This window comes from Ornithodoros turicata, chromosome 9, assembly GCF_037126465.1.
Source record: "Ornithodoros turicata isolate Travis chromosome 9, ASM3712646v1, whole genome shotgun sequence".
Lineage (NCBI taxonomy): Eukaryota > Metazoa > Arthropoda > Arachnida > Ixodida > Argasidae > Ornithodoros > Ornithodoros turicata.
The window spans coordinates 34,769,598-34,789,746 of NC_088209.1; the positions used below are offsets into that span (position 1 = coordinate 34,769,598).

The 20,149-nt window shown below is 45.6% G+C and overlaps 1 protein-coding gene across 4 annotated transcripts in view; it reads right to left on the reverse strand.

The window, feature by feature from the left end:
- Positions 1-20,149, reverse strand: part of LOC135368734 (proto-oncogene tyrosine-protein kinase receptor Ret-like) — a 103,982-nt gene that overhangs the window by 4,906 nt on the left and 78,927 nt on the right. For 2 of the 4 annotated variants that reach the window (XM_064602215.1, XM_064602212.1), the window contains 20 exons: positions 19,216-19,506; positions 16,671-16,919; positions 15,752-15,999; positions 13,148-13,310; positions 11,473-11,576; positions 11,284-11,391; positions 9,993-10,242; positions 9,236-9,259; positions 7,549-7,764; positions 6,666-6,878; positions 5,201-5,514; positions 4,009-4,156; positions 3,040-3,147; positions 2,593-2,843; positions 1,985-2,107; positions 1,324-1,394; positions 1,199-1,239; positions 1,006-1,102; positions 813-912; positions 308-434 (listed from right to left, as the gene is read on the reverse strand). In XM_064602215.1, coding sequence (XP_064458285.1) covers positions 308-434; positions 813-912; positions 1,006-1,102; positions 1,199-1,239; positions 1,324-1,394; positions 1,985-2,107; positions 2,593-2,843; positions 3,040-3,147; positions 4,009-4,156; positions 5,201-5,514; positions 6,666-6,878; positions 7,549-7,764; positions 9,236-9,259; positions 9,993-10,242; positions 11,284-11,391; positions 11,473-11,576; positions 13,148-13,310; positions 15,752-15,999; positions 16,671-16,919; positions 19,216-19,506 — 3,246 coding nt within the window. The remainder of the gene's footprint in view (positions 1-307; positions 435-812; positions 913-1,005; positions 1,103-1,198; positions 1,240-1,323; positions 1,395-1,984; positions 2,108-2,592; positions 2,844-3,039; positions 3,148-4,008; positions 4,157-5,200; positions 5,515-6,665; positions 6,879-7,548; positions 7,765-9,235; positions 9,260-9,992; positions 10,243-11,283; positions 11,392-11,472; positions 11,577-13,147; positions 13,311-15,751; positions 16,000-16,670; positions 16,920-19,215; positions 19,507-20,149) is intronic. The other 2 variants (XM_064602214.1, XM_064602213.1) reach the window with 2 other exon arrangements.

The following is a 20,149-nucleotide window of genomic DNA, read 5'->3' on the forward strand; positions in this document are numbered from 1 at the left end:
CCCCAGGGCGTCAGTCGTGACGTTGCCCACATCCGTGAGGCCGACAACGGCGAGCCGTTTCACCACCACCACCACCATCATTTTAAAGAGTGCGCGGTTCCACTGGTGTGTCAACAAAATGCCGCCGAGTTGCAGGTTTTGTCCAATGGGAGAGCGGCGGTCTCAATGTTGCCTGACGGCTGTCGGCATAATGCCGCGGAAAAGGAACGCAATACTATGAGCGAAGCTATTCAGATAGTCGCGTCCTAATCGAGTGCAGCACTACATCAAGAAAGGCTGGGTTAAACGTGGCAGCACATCAACATACATGGCTCGTCGTCTGCCGCGCTGTTAATCGACGCACTGTCATCTTCCCCTGGGTAAAGGGTGGAAGGTGGCCGAAATTCTAAGTTGTAGTAGTCCCTGTTGCGTGTCCTGTTCAAGTCTAGATACAGCTGCCAGAAGAAACAACATAATTTGTGAGTTAGTATATTCATCCAGCAATGGGCTGTTACCAGAGCGCTCATATGCTTCCTGGGTGACACTGGGCTCCTGGACTGCCTCTGAGCGGTCGTGCACTCATGCCCCTCTGCTGCCCATGTGCCGCTTGCGTCTTTCTCCCTTTCTGTTTTTTTTCCTTTTCTTTCTTTTCTTTTTACAAGGAATAGCAAGTCGGCTCCTGCCTGGCTGACCTTTCCTTTTTACCTGCCTCTTTTTTTTTTCGCAATAAACATATTCCCCCCCCCCCCCCAGCAAAAACGAAGAAGCGTACACGATGTGTATAGCGTGCACGGTCCGGAATAAAAGCGGGAAAAAGGTGGAATATGACTCACAGCGGAATCTTGAAGAATCATTTCAAACTTCTGCGTGAGTTCCTTGAACGATGGCCGCTCCTGCGGTCTGCTACGCCAGCAGGACCGCATTATCTGGTAACTGCCGATGCAACGTGGAAACTATTGTACTTGACTGCCCAACGTCATTCTTCAACGCTTTGTGAAGACAGTTCAAAAAGGCAAACTAACTCACATCTCATCTAAGCAGTTCTCCGGCTGGAACATGCGGTATCCCTGTTTCAAGAGTTGGAACAAGTGTTCTGGGCTAACGCCTGGGTATGGTGTTGCACCTGGGAGGCAACGGACATATACGATTACTTGTCGGAGAAAAATATCGATAGATATAGGTGAGACATATAGGTCTTGGGCTCTGTGTTTCTTCTTACCTAATGTCACTATTTCCCACAGGACGATGCCGTAGGACCACCTGCATGTTAAGGTAAACGTAAAAGTAACGTTAAAGTAAAAGTACCGTAGGTTTTAAGAGGGGAGCAGTGCATCCGTTACGTACACGTCGCTCTTGGTCGTGTAGATGTGGTCCTCCAGAGACTCCAGTGCCATCCACTTGACAGGTACTCTGCCCTGCGTTAAGATCGTACCGGCAAAAGTGACGAACAGGTTTTTAAAAATGGCTGACGTTAGCACTTTTACGTTATTGGTAAGCAGTGAAGCGCTTTGGTGTTACGCAGATTGGCTTCAGTACATGCTACAGGATCGAATACCACCGTACTGCAAGGGGCGCCAGGACGTTGCACTTACGAAGACATGTCACGAGGGACTGGGAGAAAATATTTCTACGAACGCTTACAGTGATTTCATACTGTGAATGCACTATCATAAGAACACTTAAATGGGTTGAGATACCGTCTGTAACCTTATGTGTCTAATGCATTGTCTGTAATATTGTAGTCTTCAATATTCAGTATTCAGCACATAAAGCCATACTTGCCTCTGAAGTACGCTGCTTTTGTAATACCACTTACAAAAAATGCTCTTCTCTTTCCAAAGCTCGTCAGACAGCGCGCGACGCGAAACTGAAAATTTTCCTGCTGAGGAGCAGACGGTTTCCATGGGAACAGGTACACCTCACACATTCCCATGCGATAATCCACCAGCGATAATCGTTTCACAATAAAGGAATATTCCGGCTGTGGTGGCTGCATATTTCTCACCTTGCTTTTCTTGAGATACGTATCCCCCTCGTAGACGTCTCTGCTCAAGCCAAAGTCCGATATCTTCACCATGTTTCCAGCGGCGATCAGGATGTTCCTCGCTGCTAGATCACGGTGGATAAGCTAGACGTCAAAACACAAAGACAACGCGGTTTATTTTTCAGATTCTGGGTTCCCAAACGCCCAACACCGTCATGATATCAAAATTTCTATTGTCCAAAGGATCGAGGGCAGAGTAAACCTTAGCCCTACAGTATATGACGCGTACTCTTGTGCGATTGTAATCCGTACCACCCAGTTTAGGAAAGAAATACTCTGGTGAATCTCAGCCGCGCATTTTTGTGGAAATAAGTGCTTTGACGAACTGCATCGGCCACGTGAAGTGCCGGTAATAAGACTGATGTCGATGGTGGTGAAAAAAATAATAGGGAGAGACTACTACTTGACTAATAAGACTACTTGATGTTGACTGATCTTGTTGATGGCAGCAACGAACAGGAAAGATACCGCAAGCGCGATATCAAACTCGCCGTTAAGCCGTTAATCGCAACCTTCGACGTACAATCGTACAATACAAGACGTCACTTAGGTTACACCTTGACGCTTACCTTGATGTCAGTGAGGTATGCCATGCCCTTAGCTATTTGCCACGCGTAGGATAGGAGGTCTCTTTGACCGAGCTTTGGTCTCGCCGCTGTCGGTGGTGCAGTATGGGTCCCGTCAGACATGTAAGTTGGGTTACAGACGGCTGAGATGTGCGTCTCTGGCGATTCGTCCGTCGTCACGTTTCGGCTCCGACGGAGCACGTTCAGCAACGAGCCGTGTTCAGCATATTCCACGATCACGTACAGAGGCCCTCCTTCAGAAGAGTCATGTTGATTTTAGCTAAATCGGTACTCAAAATGTTAGCTAGTTTCTGATAGGCTCGGATATATGAGATATATGAGAACGACAAATTGGACCGCAATCGAAGCGCCAGTATGAACGCAAGTTATAGGTACTTAGCAACAGCTGCTAAATAAAATTTCATTAACAAGTGTTATGTAAGCATTTACCTTTCAGCGTACAAGCCCCGAGTAACTTTATCACATTCGGATGGTTGACTTCTTTCAGCATGTTGAACTCCGAAAGGAGGTCTTGTTCCTCTGCGGCTGTTCCATTTCCTTTTGAGAGAGAAAGAGAGAAAACGCATTTATTTCGCGGAAGCCTTTCAAAATGTGCGCAGTAGAAGTAAGAGAAGATACTGATGGATACTGTTGCTGTGCTGTTTACAAGCCGGTGTGTAATGCATGCAGCGAGCGCCGGAAGCTCCATTACACCGAATGCTGTCTTATAATTTTACAAGACAGCATTTGTCAGTGTTGGTTGTGCTTCCGTCCAATATCCTGTGTGCATTAGACATTTTTGGGGTATTGTGCCAAACGCGTTTCAATGCGGTAGGTTTGTTGGCGGAAACCATTTGGGGAAACTCTTTTTTTTTTTTCGTTTTATCGTTTTCCTTTTTTTGGAATAGCAAGCCGGCTCTTTGCTTGGCTAACTTTTCCTTTCTTTTTTTTCTTAATAAACGTATCCTCCTAATTCAAATGGTATTAAATGTTTATTGAAGTCCTTTCAATGTTTTGTTAAAATCGTTTAATCTATTTGTATATAATGTTACTATATTGGTTACACAATCTCATATTATGCGAACGCAATACTGTTACAGTTGGCAGAATTTCAGTATCTCGAATAAGCGACGGAACTTTGACCCCTCACACAAAAGTCTCGTGACGCAGTAGAATATTTTACGCGCACTCGTATATATAATGCTGTTCACAGGAATTGGACAACCCAATTCTCCATAACGTGTCCCTCTCACGTATTTGCATAACGTCAGTGGATTGAGAGATCAGTTTTTTTTTTTTCTTCTTCTTCTACAAACTCGTCACCCCTGACCTTCACGCTTCTTCACGCATCGAATATATCCAATATATACTTTCCCCGCAGCTTGACTCGTCCGTATTCGTGACGACCATCTCACTCACCCTTGAGCATCTTCACTGCGACGGTTGTGTACCCAGGGATGTCACCAACGTGGAAGGCCTGAGCGCGAACCACTTTGCCGAACTCCCCTTCGCCCAGCGTCTTTTCGAAGATGAGATGCTCTCTCGGAAATTCCCACTTGGCGTCCACCTGCGTGTAGAATCGAATTCTGAACCACTTGACGGAGCGGAAAGATTTCCAACGCGAGCGACGTGGGCACGAGCCTGTAAAGGTGGCTATGGCTCAATAAGGGTGTTACTACGGTAAAGCCCACTTTCCAGGTCGTTTTGCGGGCGAAAGTAGACATGCGGGGCGTTTCACTGATGGCATCGAATCAATCCGGATCAATTCAGCAAATGAAATGAATTAAAATCGAGGCTGTAAGTCAAATGCCACAGTAGTCTATTTGTGAGATCAATGTTACGTGCGCTCGAGGCAACAGATTTAGAGACAACTAAAGTTAACGTTTAAGCTTAATTACTAAACTCTACTACACTCTTAGAAATGAACTTCGCCGCACAGCACGCTCCTAGCCAACCATCATCTCGAATGATATCGTTATCTGTCCTGGGGGCTTAATCGCTTCATCGTCGTTACGGTCGTTACGAGCTAACGAGTGGTGGGAAATTCAAAAAGGTGGGCACGTGACACATTGCACGTGACGTGTACCACGGTCTTCACGTATCGCGCGAAGAGCGCCGTGCACGTGTTTTATCACGTGCCCACCTTTTTAAATTTCCCGCTCGCCTTTTTGAATTTCCCGCCACTCGTTAGCTTGTACCGACCGTAACGACGATGAAGCGATTAAGCCCCCAGATTTGTTGAAGACGGGAGGCGTACGCCTTTTTTGTGACACTTATGCTGTTCGTAACTGTCATAAAAAAGACGTACGCCTCCAGTTTTCAGCAAATCAGGGCACATAACGATATCATTCGAGATGATGGTTGACTAGGAGCGTGCCATGCGGTGAAGTTCATTTTTAAGAGTGTGTGGACTAAAAAATGCTATTTATTTTACTTCGTACTATATATGAGCCTGGCTTAAAGTCCCAAACGCACGTAGTTTTAACATGTCTGACAAGAAGACAACGTGCTTGAGATTATTTTAGCTGGCAATGGTACCGAGTGATATCTTTGCACCTTTCACACAGGGTGAAGACAAGACACGAGCTTGTAGGTAATGACCTTTAATTACCTTCGCCAGCGCTGCCGCCTCCATAGCTGCTTGCGAATCAGTTCTGACGTCATGCACGTAATCCGAAGGCACCGCAGCAGTAACAGCCGACGCCGGCGTTAACGACACCCTGGAGTTTCCGACCAGCTTGTGCTTAGCGCCAGCTGCCATTTGCTGCCGTCGTTGCCGTCGCCGCCTGAGAAAGGTGAGCATCGCTACGCCGGCTGCCCCTGCAGCGCTACAGCTGACGAGGAGCAAGGTGGCCGCGCATCCAGAACCGCATGTTACGCCCGCAGGTCCAGCGACTCCTACTACTGAACGGTAAAAAAAGTCGCCTGTGGTGAAGGGCAGGGGAGAGGGGGCGCATTAATTGCGTCTAGTGGTAACTTCCGATGAGAAGTAGAAGGGTGCGACATTGGTAAATGTGCAGTGACACCTTAACAGAGCATTTGAAGGGACACTAAAGTGTATACAGGGTGTTTCTGTTAAATCCCCGGGCTAAATAAATCGCGACCGGGCGCACCAATCGAAGAACTTTGTTTTTTTTTTACAAGTATCTGTCCGATGCCACCCACAAGCTGCGCGCCGTGTGAATGAGTGGGAGGAGCTCATTATTTAAATACAAATTTAAATGAGTTTCGTGAAAAAACGTAACTTTTAAAGCAGGGCGCCGTCGGCATTAAACAGGGTGCTATCCCTTTTGTGACCTTTAGGGGACACCTTTTGGAGAAAAATCTTCCACCGAAGCGGGTCATTTGTTGCAGTAATTAATTCGTTTCGTTTACATATTAATTCGTTTACATAATTTTGTCGCGGCTGGTTGCGTATACGTATACGTTACGTATACGTTAAAGGCCTTATGGAAAACCTTCGGCATCAATACGTCCTATCATGGTCTGATGGCACAATTATTTATATATATATATATTAATAAGTAAAGGGGGACACGTATATGTTTAATTATTCAGCACGTTCTGCGTTACGCTTTGTTTGAATGAGACACGAATTGCCCCCCCCCCCCCAAATGCCGAAAGCATAAACCACTTCTTATTATATTCCAAAATACAAGTACAAACATGAACAGAAAGAAGAAACTTGCACAGCTTTCTCTAGATCGGTGTCTTGCGCTGCTCACCATAAAACTTAGAACAAAACAAACACATCACTCGAAATATATTGGTGACATCTTTCTCATCAACGAAACTGAAACGGTAGCACCTGGACCGCCTTTCACGAATATTGAGGCTATTCCTCAGTGCTGTACACCGTAGCTTTGCCAGTGCTAAAAGAAAGAGAAGCGTCGAGTACAGCACTGGAGGGATAGCCTCAACTTTCGTGCCAAGCGGGCCCTGATCTTGTTTTCATTTATCACCGACGTTTCGAGCTGTGTAAATGTTCCTGGCGAAACAAAACGATAAGAAAGCACGCCAGCTCAACTTCTGGGTTTCTTTCTTTCTACGCTGAACCGGCGTGACAACGCACTTACCCGCCAAGGGCTCGATGTCAGGTGCAGTTCCTGGAAGGCTAGAAGTTGGAGGCTTGCCGGCGTCTTTGATTGCTTTGTCTTTGTCCTTTTCGGTCTGGATGTGGCCGTCACTACCGCACGTGCAGGTCTGCGTAGTTGCGCAGGTGCACAGTCCAACAGCCTTATGGATCCCTCGGCCTAAGACGCCTTCCACAACCTCGCCTACTACGTGTTCTGCAAGGCCACAGCAGAAGCACGCACACATTAAATTCTCAGAAGAAACAAAAAAGGAGAAAATTGGGGAATAATTACAGCTTCCAGTCCCCTAGATTATAATTAGTCCCCACTTTAGTCCCATAAAGCTGAAATTTACTACCCAGCACTGCAAATAATCCAAGCTTCGCAACGGAATGAATGAGCAGACTACGTAAATATCATGGAACAACGCAATTTTCTGCCTATACAGAGGAAGAACCAAATCAAAATCAAATCGAATCTATATTTTCACCAGAAAAATTTTAGTGAGTTAGTGACTCTTCCTTGACAAATCGTGCCCTCGTACAAAGTCTCCACTCTGTGACATTCATTTCTTCCCGAGAGGAACTAAGAATGGCTGTGGCAATAGCACGTGCTCCCCAAAAGGAACAAAGTGACTATTTTGAATTAATGTTGATGTTTTCCGGAAAATGACGTTTCGAAGGTGTTTCCCCAAAATGAAATGGACCAGTTAGAAAACAGTCTGTTTCTTATCGCACTGACGCTATCCAACATGGGCGAGAATCAGGGACAAGAACGGGTAAGATGATAATGTACAGTCTCCAGGAGAGTCGACTTCGCTCGGCATAGACTAAATTAAATTTAAACGTTTCGTGGTAGGAGACATAGCTGGTGAGAGTGTACATACTAGCACAGTCCTGTGGACACAGTGTAGGTTGCATTGTCTCCAACTCGTCGCAGACTCCGTCGGGGCAAAAACTTTCATCCGAAGTGCACGTGGTGTAGTCTCGGCTCGGTGGAGCTCGAGCTGAACCATTTCGCCAGTGGCATAGACCGTTTGCTGAGCCAAGACCGCATGCCTTGACACAGTCCGACGAAGTCGGATGCACCGCGCATTGGATACCTGCAGAAGAAGCTTGTGCCCGTAAGTGCTTGTGCAATGGAATGTGATAGGCATTGCTGCAACTGCAACGGTGGTAATGGTCCTGGGGTACGCGACACTTGGTTGCATGCTGTTCAGAAGTTGGCTAATTCGTACGTCATTTTTCATTTTCCTGAACGTAATGCTTATGCTAATACACCACACAGCATAGCGGAAAGATCGAGTCAGTTTTCAATCATTGCAGTATTTTGGACGCCACGCATGTAGCTACGACATGTATGTACTTGCACACCTGCGTCTACTGTGCGACTTGCATATTACGTATATGCATGCGTCTATGACTTCCATATAGCGTGCACATATTCACTGCGTGTTAGGAAGCATTAAAGGGTAATGACACTTCGATTTTTTTCCCAACACCCACTGGAATTTAGGTGATTATGACAGATATGGTTCATTACATCATGCGCACACTCTATTGCACACTACAGTAATAAGAGAAAAAAACTTTTTCTACGTGTCGTACTTGGAGAGATATAAACCCCTACACACGCGTACCCGTCAAGCTCAGACATCTGAGCTGCGGCCATTCCCATTGGTAGACGTACACACGTGACCTTGACCCGCGCGCTTCGTGACTGGCGGAGACTCCTGCCGCGACGTCAGAGTCGCATGATTTCGCGTTGCCGGTTTTTTACGCGTCTATTACCCCATTTGCTGTAAAACTCTGAGTGCAGCTTCCCATCAATGCAAATAATTGCATTTTACGTTTATCCGGACTAACTTGAGACGTAGTGTCGCAACCCCTTTAATACGTGTAAATATAAGAGGCTGGTTCCACGAAGCGTACAATTGTACAGTGTCAACATACACCTTCCGGTACACATACCAATGCGTGCGTAGAGGTATAGGAATTCGACGAATATTTGAATGAGATATCTTCACTAGACTCAATATTGTGTAAATATTTACATTGCGAAGGTGTATATCTGAACTCTTTCATGTTTGTTCTCCTGACGTTGAACAAACATACTGTCCTATATGAACCGAGCCCAAAATTCAACGCATGTGTCGTTTCTTGTCCTCCGCGTCTGCTTACACAAATTACAATGCGCGAGGAAACGCCTAGCTCATTAATCCTAGTATATTTCTTCAGGCCACAGTACGTATTTCGAAATACAAATATGTGATTTAGTATTGACAAGGAATTAGGTTATCTTACTGGGTCAGGTGCGTAATGGAGGCACAAAGAAAAAGCGGACGAAAAATAGGTGTGAGTTAAGGGTACAAACGGGGACGTATACTTGCTTTTTTTTGAATATTTTATCAACGTCTAAAATCTGAAGTGCCTAAACGCTGACATGCGTAATCGTCTCACACTACGTGGTCTATAAGCCAAAGGTCTATTAATGCCTACATAGCGACGCTGCAGAGTGTTTGAATAAATAAAGAAATAAGCAACAAAAAAAGAAAAAAAAAGAAAAGTGCTTACCGCAGTGTTCTGTCTCTGCACTTCCTGTAAGTCAAAGGAGTCAGGTTGTAGTCCTTTTTTTTTTTTTTTTTTTTACACCTTAACCACAAGGAATGCATTTGAGATGGCCGGCTGTATAAACACTATTTCATATCCAGTCACTGTTGAGGGCACACGAGTGAACAATGAGTCAAGTTTCTTTGTCCGATACAGATTTTTGTTATATATATAAAAGGAATGAGAGCATCACAGGTGCCAGCCAGGTGCACATTTTGTCGATGAGGGTATGTAACTACTAGATGACTAATAAACTAAATTCAATAATTAACTTTTTAATTACACATTCTTAGAGAAACTGAAATAGCAGAATTGGATCCAGTCATTGTTTGAATTAAGCCACCCACTCTTTTAGAAATCTCTCAAACGAGCACGTACTCTCAGACATATCCGTAACCAAATATCGCTATTGAAACGAGCCGAAACCGAAACAAGCGCGTCACGCGCGCAGGAAGAACAACGCCCAGTCCACGTCGGAGGGTCACGTGCTCTGAAGCGACGAAGCTGATTGGAGTAGGCGCTGATCTCCTGGCTAGACAAATCGCTTCGCGGCCCAGAGAAGCCGTCGACACCAAAGGTCGTGTCATTCATGCGCTCTTGATTAGCTTGATGGCTTTTCCCTTCAGAGAACTCCAGACAGTTCTACACTGACATTTCTACAAGTTACTTTTCAAGCTTGCCACCAGCGTAATATCCCCGCAAAACACGTACTCAAGCTCACCTTCGCCGTCTACAACTTCTACGTGAACTGTAAATACTTCTTGACGAGGACCTGCGCCTTCAGGCCATGTGACTTGTACGTCATACTCCATGGTAGGCTTATTGCAGGTTCTCAGATGTTTTGCGTCGGCCACGTAGACTATACCAGTGCGCGGGGTCACAGCCAGCCATGAGCACGACTTGCCACTCGCGTCATCGCTCACTTGACGGAAGCGATAACCGGAAGCGCGACTTGTCAACGCTGGAGTCACCTGCAATCGTAAAAAAAAGAATTACTTTCCTTGGAGCCGTCCCTAGCAAAGACAAGGTGCAGTTGACAGTTATTGACGTAATTACGTTTTTTCAGCTGACCGTAAGCAAACCTATCTAGGCAAAACTACGAAGGCAATTTTTTTGAAGAAATACAATGAAAAGAAGAGAAACAGTAAAAAATAACTAGTAAAGAAGAGCTAGTAAAAATGAGAAAGGGAAACGGAAACCTATAATGCTTTCGAGGAATGGAGAAACTTTGTCACGTGCGGTCAACACAAGTGAGAAAAATATAAAAACACTGAAACTACTCTTTATTAAAGTACTGTTGTACGTTAATAAACGGTAGTTTCAGTGTTTTTATCTCTTTATCACTTGCGTTGACCGCACTTGACAAAGTTTCTACATTCCTCGAATGATTCAAGAATCAAAAGTAAAGCTAGCTTCATCGCGTACTTATCTGCATTGCAGAAAAGCACGCTTTACAAACTGCGTCAGGCCATTGTGTTGTGGCATTTCTGGCTGCTGCATGCAGGAACAACTTCCTAACTTCACCGCATAACACGCGCCTAGCGAACCATAATTCCGAATGACATCATCCTCTGAAATGGTAGGCGTACTCTTTTTTGTGACACTTATGCAGTTATGTTAATCGTCGCAAAAAGACATACGCAGCGCTTTCCACAAAACAGGGGTGACAACGGTACCATTCTATGCAACGGTTGGTCTTGAACCTGTTACATGGTGAATTTCTCCTTTTAGAAAGCACGTTGTCCAGTAGGAGTGACTTGTTTGGTAAGAAGCTAAATTACTCCCTGTCCATGACTTGAAAACCCGAGACGAGGTAGGGACGATAACAGACAAACACAGACACGGTCTCAAACTCCCTGTCGTTACGCAACCAGCGGGCAACGCCGTTGACGCCAACGCGACAGAAAACGAGTCGACACTATTGCCTCCCGTTGGCGTTCGCATAGCCACCGTGACGTCACAACATTTTGGACGTTCAAGCATTGAAAGCATCGCGCAGACGCAAGGCTTACCCGCGCAAATAGTGCAGCTCTCCGAGAAACCGTCGCGTTGTAGACAGGCCGTAATTCCAGGGGTTCTTCCGCCACGGTTGCGTTCACGACTTCAATCTCGAAAACCACCTGGAACACAGAAGCTCATCTGTTTCTGATATCTTTCTTACATCACATCTTCGTTTCAAAATGCCCTTTCATTTCCCGTACCTTGTTGTTATCTTCCCGGGTCACCAAGCCGACGTCTTCTACGACAACTTTGAAAGAATAAGAAACGCCCGGAAACGTCGCATCTGACGACTTGGGATAGATTTCTGCAAGACAGGAACCGACAGAGTTGACACATCGATTTCTTGTACCCTGACGGGGTTCGAAACGTATTGTTTAAGCATCAGACAAGGGGCGAAAGGACGCGAAATAAGAGGCAAGAACGCTTTTAATAAAACTCTCCGGGGATCGCAAGATCCCGCGTGCAGATCGCACTGGGAGAAAATCTGGCGCGGAAAAATTGGAAAAGGATAAAGGGCTGAATGAAGGGAAGATTGAATTGATGCGAAAAACGTATGAATAGAGTGGTGTCGTGTTTTTAAATATGCGTTCATCTTCTGCACGTATCTTCGGGATCCTTCTTCACTGCCCTGGAAAGAAGTTTCAATTTCGCAAATAGGCACGGGGAGGCCTCCTACCTATAAGGCGATATGCCCTACCTGGTTCTTTCGTCTTTGTTAACGCATCCGTAGATTATCCCGGTGGATCAGAACATGAAGGACATAAAGAAAAGCGCTTAGACGGAAAGATGAACTATGAATTCTTTTCGATCCATCTTTCACAATCTTAGACTCGCATAATAATGAAGATATTCGAAAGATTCATTCAGTGATAGCGGTACGTCCCCGTGTTATGTGTTACAAAAAGCAACTGATAGGATAGGAAAGCGAGACATGAAAGGGGCACCTTCCTAACCCAATCTAACATTTCTCCTAGAGGAATGAAGGGTTCCGTTACCTCAGACACGCACGTGCAATCCAGCGCGCGATATCAGCTCTCGTGCTACGATTACTATTACGTAAACGACCTCGTATACCAACTGTAGGATGGGGCAAGCCTAAGCTTACCCACATCACGCTTCAAAAATAAAGCGCCACCTGTGTGGCACGCAAGGGCTCATGGGAACTTATAGGGCATTAGAGCGTTACGAGACGGCCAGAGACGGAGGTAGAAGAAGAACAACAACATTCCCGGTGTGCGCAGCAACAGCGTCAGCCGGGGTAAACCATAACCGAAGCAGACGACGGAGCACTGTTCTTCAAAGTTCCCATGCTGCTTTGCGCTGCACGCTTGGTGACGCGCGCATCTTTGTAAAATTGTCTATTAGCTGAGGCAGGCTACATTTAAGGACAAACACAACACGTAGGCCTCCGAACACCCAGGAGCCAATGAAATCAAACAACTCAGGAAAAAGGTGCTGATGCCAGGATACCCCCCCCCCCCCGAACCTGGGCCTTCTGATTTCTCGTTATTTACTTTGTATATTCGCCCTGCCTCGGTCTGAATGAGTGAGGAAGATGTAAGAGAGAATGGGAATAGCGTGATTGGTTGCTATTTCGTTCGAATCATGACGTCAGCCCCTTTACCGCGGTCACCATCGACCAAGTGCAGTGCAAATAAGGCACGTTCTGCATGTAGTGTCTACGTCCATTCTTTAAGCGTAACGGATGAATCGTGTTCCTTTTGTATTACTCTCAAGGTAACGACGTCTTTCACTCAGCGAGCATTCTTTTTTTTTTTTTGCTTTAGCGTTCCCTTAAGATGGTCCGCTTCTTGCCGGCGTTCTGATGACTCAAAAACCATAGCAAGTATTACGCAATACTTCTCGAGAACATACCTGCGGCTAGGAATGTTTGCCCGTGCTCCCTCACAAAGTGGATGGTTGGAGGATCCCGCACGGTGAACAACCCAAGCGGATCATCGACCACTTGAACTTCAAACTTGTTCGCTTTCAAGGAGTCAGCGTCGAGCACGCTGATTTCGCAGTCGAGCTTCGCATTCTGAAAGGCACAACGCAGTGCGCTCGTTATGGCATCGTCCAATAAATGCAACTTGATATGTTTTAAATTTCAAATGGCCGTAAATGAAAGGAGGACACACGGCTGCATGTCCGTTCGGTGCCTGATGTATCTTGTAAGACAGCCTGAAAGCAAAACTACAACATCTACTTCGAAATGATCGGTGGCTGCTAGGTCTATAAGTCTATCGCTTTCTAAAATATTAATAGTTATCTATACGTCACCAGGTGTGATGTATTTTAGCTCCGCTCATACTAAGGTTGAACTTAACCATTATTTACAATTCACTGAAATTAAGTATACCGTTTTATTTTATTTATTTATTGTTCCTGGGAATGCGCCTGCTTTAAAAGATAGAAAATAAGACGAAACGGCCAGTAAAGTGGAACAACCGGTCTCTATTTGAAGAAGTTGGAAAGGTGTATGTAAGGATGGCAGCTGTGGACGGAGGACAAAAAAAAAACAGTGTCGTGGTTAGAACAAATAAACGACACGGACACAAAGCACCAGCGTTTTGTGTCCGTGTCGTATATTTTTTGTAACCCTGACACTGGAGGTTTTTTAGCGATTTTAAAGTAAGATTATCGTGGTCGGATTGCTGTTGCTCAATATGCGCTGACGGATTCTTTCAGTTTTGATCACAATTATGTCACAGGATTGAGTGCAACTTATACAGCACAAGAATGTCGCAATCACGTTGGGAAAGTGGTCGTGCAATGTCACCGTGAATTTTGAACTGGAGGCAAGCACGAAGTGAACGTTCGTTCTTCTGCAACGATGCGTACTTGATCTGCGTGAAATACAAGGCGGATTGGTATGCAAGGATTATGCAAGCGGGCCAGTATGGGAATAGTGGGGTACCAGTTATGCGCTCTACTGAATTCTCGACGATTTTGGGAACAAAAGATCCAAGGCGAATGAAGATCCATCGCGAAAGAATATCCATTTTTCTTTCCCTATGGACGTTTTCGTCGCGTTGATCTTTTCCTCGTTTGGGTCTTTCTTTCCTACGGATATTTTTTGCCGCACTTAATAATGATGATAATTGGGAAAAGCATGGAACTTCTTTCTGGCCTTTGCACTTGAATCCGCTTTCCACCAGTCATGTGAACCCAGTGGATGTTCATTCTCGTTAACCTTTCTTTTATAAGCGATTCGCGACCTCTTATGCATGCAACGTTCATACTGGAGATGTTTTCGCGACCAACATTTTCAGCATTGCTACTGACGGTGGTAAATGAGAGACGATGGGAATAACTACCGAAGGTACACACTCCACATCAATTAAGACGACGAAGTTCGTCTTTCGTGTTGTGCGCACCGACGTCCAAATAAGATTCGATTGAAGGATCTGGAACATTAACTGCCAGGAGCGATCGCTGAAGATTCCAAACTGAACCTTTTAACATCCCAACAAGCCCCACGGCTCTTTTTCTAAGCTGGCAGGCCTACGCTGTAGATAAGAGTAACTTTCCATACCACGAAACACTGACGACGTCTGTGCAGAATGCGAAAATGAGGCCCTTGACCACTGCATTAAGTTGTCTCCATAGCAACGGCGTGGTATCGCGGCAGCACGTTGCATGCAGACGAGGTAATGGGTAAATGTCAGTTAATGGGTCACTCGTTTCGCGAGCTGTTGTTTCTTTTTTTAGGCGAGACGCCCGAAAGGTCACGTATTGTGGTTATGTATTCCCGCACAAGGTCACACCGCTTCTTTGTTTTGCGTGACAGCTCTTTTTGGCTCTAAACGGTCACGTTGTAATTTATAGTGGCGCCATAGTTTACTGCTCTTGCTGACAAAACAGAGGACCCTTTAGTGGAAACGAACCTACGTGACTTTCGAAAAGGTTGATAGGTCGGATATTCTAAGGGTGTGTCGCAGTTGCACGATCGGCTCAGTAATTTAATATTCCGTAGGTATATAGGTCCACGTTACATACGTCAGTACCCACCGCGTCTTCTAATATTGTTTACATGTACCTGCCGTGTTCCACAACTTACTTTAGATATTACAGGAAGTAAAGTATGTGTCGCTTACGTTCAGTGTTCTGAGGAATAATTACCTCGATCGCTTCTTGGTACATTTCCCGAAAATGTAGACTTCGATATCTTGTACGTATTTGATCCCGAAAATACCCGAATTTCACGGTACGTGTGCAATCTGAAGAAAATTTATCGAAGCATTCGAAAGCGTTTTCTGCTAAACTTTAACTGTTGTAAAAAGGAAACTTTAGTGAAAACAAGAACTTTATCTAAAGGAAGCAGATGCCGCGAAGCGAGGTATAAGATCAATCACCCCGTCATAAACGGCCGCACGATAGCCTGGCCGTAAGCATGATAGAGTGCACACAGGAAACAGGTGCTGTCTCGTTCACGTCTGTCTCCTGTCTGCACTCTTCGGCTGTTCAATGACATCGTACCTTGTCCAGCTTAAGGACCCTCGTGGAGCAGAACAAGTTCTTCTCGTGCTGCGGCCTAGGGGGGTTGTCGTCGATGTCTTGCAAGCGGATCGCCACGCCAACCTCTTGTGATGACGTCACAGACTTTCCTCTGGTGACGTTGCACTGCACAATCAAGTCTTGGACTCTCATGGATGGGTCGTTCCAGTTGAGAGCGGTCTCGGGGCGGATTGTGCCGTCGGTCTCATCCACGGATATGAAATCGCTGCCTTAACACGAAAAAGTAAAAAAAATTGGGGTGGGGGGAGGGGGGGAATGCGGCTAGTGAGTAAAAGTATGTTCAAGTGTGCTTGAATAACTCACAGAAGGAGAGATTGTAAAAGTGACAGTTGCAATGCAATGCAGTTGAAAATGTAAAGTTGGCTTCTCCTCCAACATGCCATTGATGTGGCAGAGCACGCTTTACAGAAGACAGAATGTGTCTCCCAATATTTTCTTCTTTTTTGTGTGTGTGAATTTTCGAATGGAGATAAATAAAAAAGCCAACGTCCAGAATAATAGCGGAGCTTTATATCAGTCAGTGTCATTTTCGGAACTACACTTGATTGCTACTGAAAGAGCTCACCGTTGTCGGCCTCACGGAGGTGGGCAACGTCACGACTAATGCTCAGGGGGAATGTGCGTCCTGGGCCGACTTCTAAGGGAACTGTGCCGACATATGTCTGCTACACTACACTTGATTGTTACACTTGATTGCTATGAAATTGATCGCTTGCCTGTTAGGTAAAAGCGAATACCGATAACAGCGAAAGGGCGCAGACTAGCTGGTTCATAATGAGGAGACCCGAGACGGGAGATTGGTCGCCCGTTATTTTTCCCCCCTGTCTCTGGTCTCCTCATTGTGAAAAATGAAAACACGCATGCATAATGACATTGATACCTTGTTGGACGCCGTAACGAAGCTGGAGGCCCGGACAAAGTACGTCACTGAGCACGGGCCGTAGCGTTTCCAGCGTAGTGTTGGCCGGTATCGTGTCGGGTATGGTTATTTCGTAGTGCCTCTGAAGAAAGCACGCCTTCCGGGGATTCGTTTGGCAGTTCCTGCTTCCTACGCGCACGAGCAGAGACCAAGACTTCGCATTTTCCCCTCCAATACTGCCCTCCAGGGTCACGATGAACTCAGTAACGCCTGTCGAAGTCAACAGACACATTATACCAAGGCCTGGGTAGCACGAAAATAAACGAGAAACTTTATTTTGATGGTAATTTTTATGACAACAACAACAACATATAAGTGATGATAATGTAGTGGGATGTTACCACGATGGGTAGGATGTGAGATTTTTATGACGACGACAGCACAAATATTCGATGCTACGTATAAGTCAAGGTAATAGTAAGTACACTGAAAATATAATAATGGACTCGAAAAACCCCAAGCATTTCACCCTCTATCTTCTCTCTAACTCCTTCTTTTCTTTTCTTTTTTTTCAATCACGACTCATGACTATGACCACGACAAGTACCAACTAAAAGGAAGATAATTTTTACCTATATATCTTTTCACCCTGCTCACACTCGTGATCCAGAATTTAACTAGCGCAGCTAAGAATGACATTTCTATCAGTATGGTCTTATCGCATCTAAAAGCACCAAGCACTTTACCACGAAGGAGAAGACAAAAAACACACCGAGCGCTATACTACATGCTACTATATAATATGATCTACTGGCTTCCCTGTTACTTCACCGTAACACTAATGTCAAGGTCCTTGATCCATTCGGATAACAAGGCACTTCCAAAGGAGAGCAGTCAGGTCAGTAGCTCTCTTGTGCCCGTAATCCTCTCTGCCTCATTGGGTTCCATAATGATGGATTAAGCCTGCTATCCTTATGTCTTCGTGTCTTTGGCCCGCATTCTTTACCTTTACATCGCAGCTTAACATTTTCAATGAACGCTGAAAGCTCATTTAGCTTTTTCCGAATGAAAGCTTGATTAGTCCAGCCTTTTGTCCGTATAATAAGAATTCAGCATTGCTATTCAACGCCGAGTTTATGAGAGCAGCGCGATGTGCAGCTATCGCAATCGACTTTAAGACCGAAAGGCTGATTACGAAATCTGTACTTGCTGCGAAGGAAACTTCTCAAATGCTGCAAACAAGATCTCGTCAGTTTCGTATTTTAAAAAGTACAAGAAAAAGGAGAAGAGAGAGAGAGAGGACACGTCCTATTTGTAACAATCACTGTCGGCGTTGGCGTATAGCGAAAACTGCAGCGTGGCGCAGAGCCAGCAGCGACAGAAAATTCTGCAACGTCAACAGGCTCAGCTTGACAGTCTTTCGCATTATTCTGACATGCTTCCAAACACTCCGGTGATAAATGGAGTGTCACGTTGCACCAATTACAAGCTCTAGTTCCAAGGAGACAAGGGTGCCACTCAGAGGAAAGTTTATTGATTTTACTTTGGTAAATGCACGCCTTCGTGTCGCACGCTATGCATACGGAAGCAAAATAAGTACCGTAAACTTAAATATAGGCCTTGATCACGACCCTGTGTAGTACTCGTCAGAGAGAGAACCGGACCTCCTCTCTAAAAGTTTGGAAGGGTTCTCAGGAGGTCCTCGTTGGTCCTCATATTGGAGAGGTCAGCGAGGTTTTGGGCGGATATCAGCGGATCCGCGAGGATATCCGCACGGCATCCTGGTTTGCGGATAGGAATATAGTTTTTTTTTAAATCCGCGCGGATAAAATGCGGCTGAAACTGTACGTCTCTGCGGTACGACCGGATGTCCGCATCTTATCCGCAAATTGGCATTAGTGTCTTTGCCGACGTCCATTAGGGCGAGCCATAATGGTTTCGAAGTGCGCCATCCTTTGCATTGCTGTTCTTTTAATTGACTGTTCCTTTAAATGCTATTATTGGACACCTGTGGATGTCATAAAGTTCCTGAGAAAGTTTGTACGCTGAAATGTAAAAACGTTTGTAGCATAACAGTTTCGTCGTGTAGATTTTTTCTCCTACAAATGCTGTAACCGCGGACGTGCGAATATACTCAATATCCGCGCGGACGCAGCTTCGGATCTTACGCGAGAGGATACCGCGCGGATGCTTACACTGTCAGTCCTATCCGCGCTCTCCTCTAGTGGTCACTTTGACTGATAAGTTGCAGCACTAGTTGACAGTTCCGAAACAGCTGAAGAACCTCTCGCAGGCGGCGTGCTTGGTGACCGCTTGGTGACTGAGCGTATCTGATTACGTTGGGATGAAATTTGTGGAGGAATCGTGGACGTCAAAGGTTACTTTGCTGATTTTCTGCCTCTATTCTCTGGGGTGCTCCATAACGCCAAAATGTTAAATGAAATTTCAGAAGTGTCACCCACGCAAAACGGTGAGAAAGACGTAATTCTACGTCGAGATCGTATCTTATACGCTAATATAATAATATGTATTTGGGCGTATAATATGTTACACGTAGGTTACTCACTGTGGTCCTGCAACGAACGGTTCAGCATCAGAGTTTGCGTTTCTGGATCCAGCAAGAACAGGTCCTCGAAGTCCTCCTGAAGGGTGAGCTCTCCCCGGCTTTTCACAGATACGATGTTGTAGGTGATGTTTGGCCTGGAGGTCCCTGCATGATTCGTCTTGCCCGATGTGTCCGACGGCGAGGTACTTGGAAAGACGACCGCATAAGGCCTAAAGAACGGTGTCTTCGGCGGAAAGTCTCGGGGTACTTCGACATTTCTGGTGGACGACGGTGGCCACCATACCTGGTACCCTGTTAAAGAAACGACAAACGTCGGTCCTTTGGTGTTGCTCGAGCTATCAGAAAGCCCTGGAGCACCAACGAAACATAAAATATCACATTTCTTTATGTTAATGAGAGAGCATCAAGACTCTGGAGCGATATTTCGAACACACATTGTTCTTCTGACCGCCAAGAGGAACAATAATCTCTGCTCCAAATATTCGTTTTGGGGCTATTCCCTTAACATTTCCTCAAGAGTTCGCTGGGTTTTCTACCTTTCGACGTATTCCGTAATGGTAGTCTGTGTGGTGTTTCCTTAGAAACACATGTGCTCTGCGCTGCGGTGGTACGCAGGACATACCTGATGGTCTATGTTTTCTCTCGTATGGCGAATTCGAATGGTCGACCTGAACCGAGCGCACGAGTCCGCTACACAGCAACAAATTTCGGCACGAACCTCGATCAAAATTCGGCTAGAAGCCTGACGGAAGTCGCCGCCCACACTTGGCAAACTCAGCGGGTCGGCCCAACGCTCGTTGATGCTCGGTCTCGCAAGGTCTGAAAGTGGCGACAGAGTTCCGGCAGATTCAGATTCAGATTCAGATTTATTTTCGTCCATACAAGTACAGGTGAAGGGATACCCGAAAGAAAAAAAGAAAAAAAAAAGGAGCTG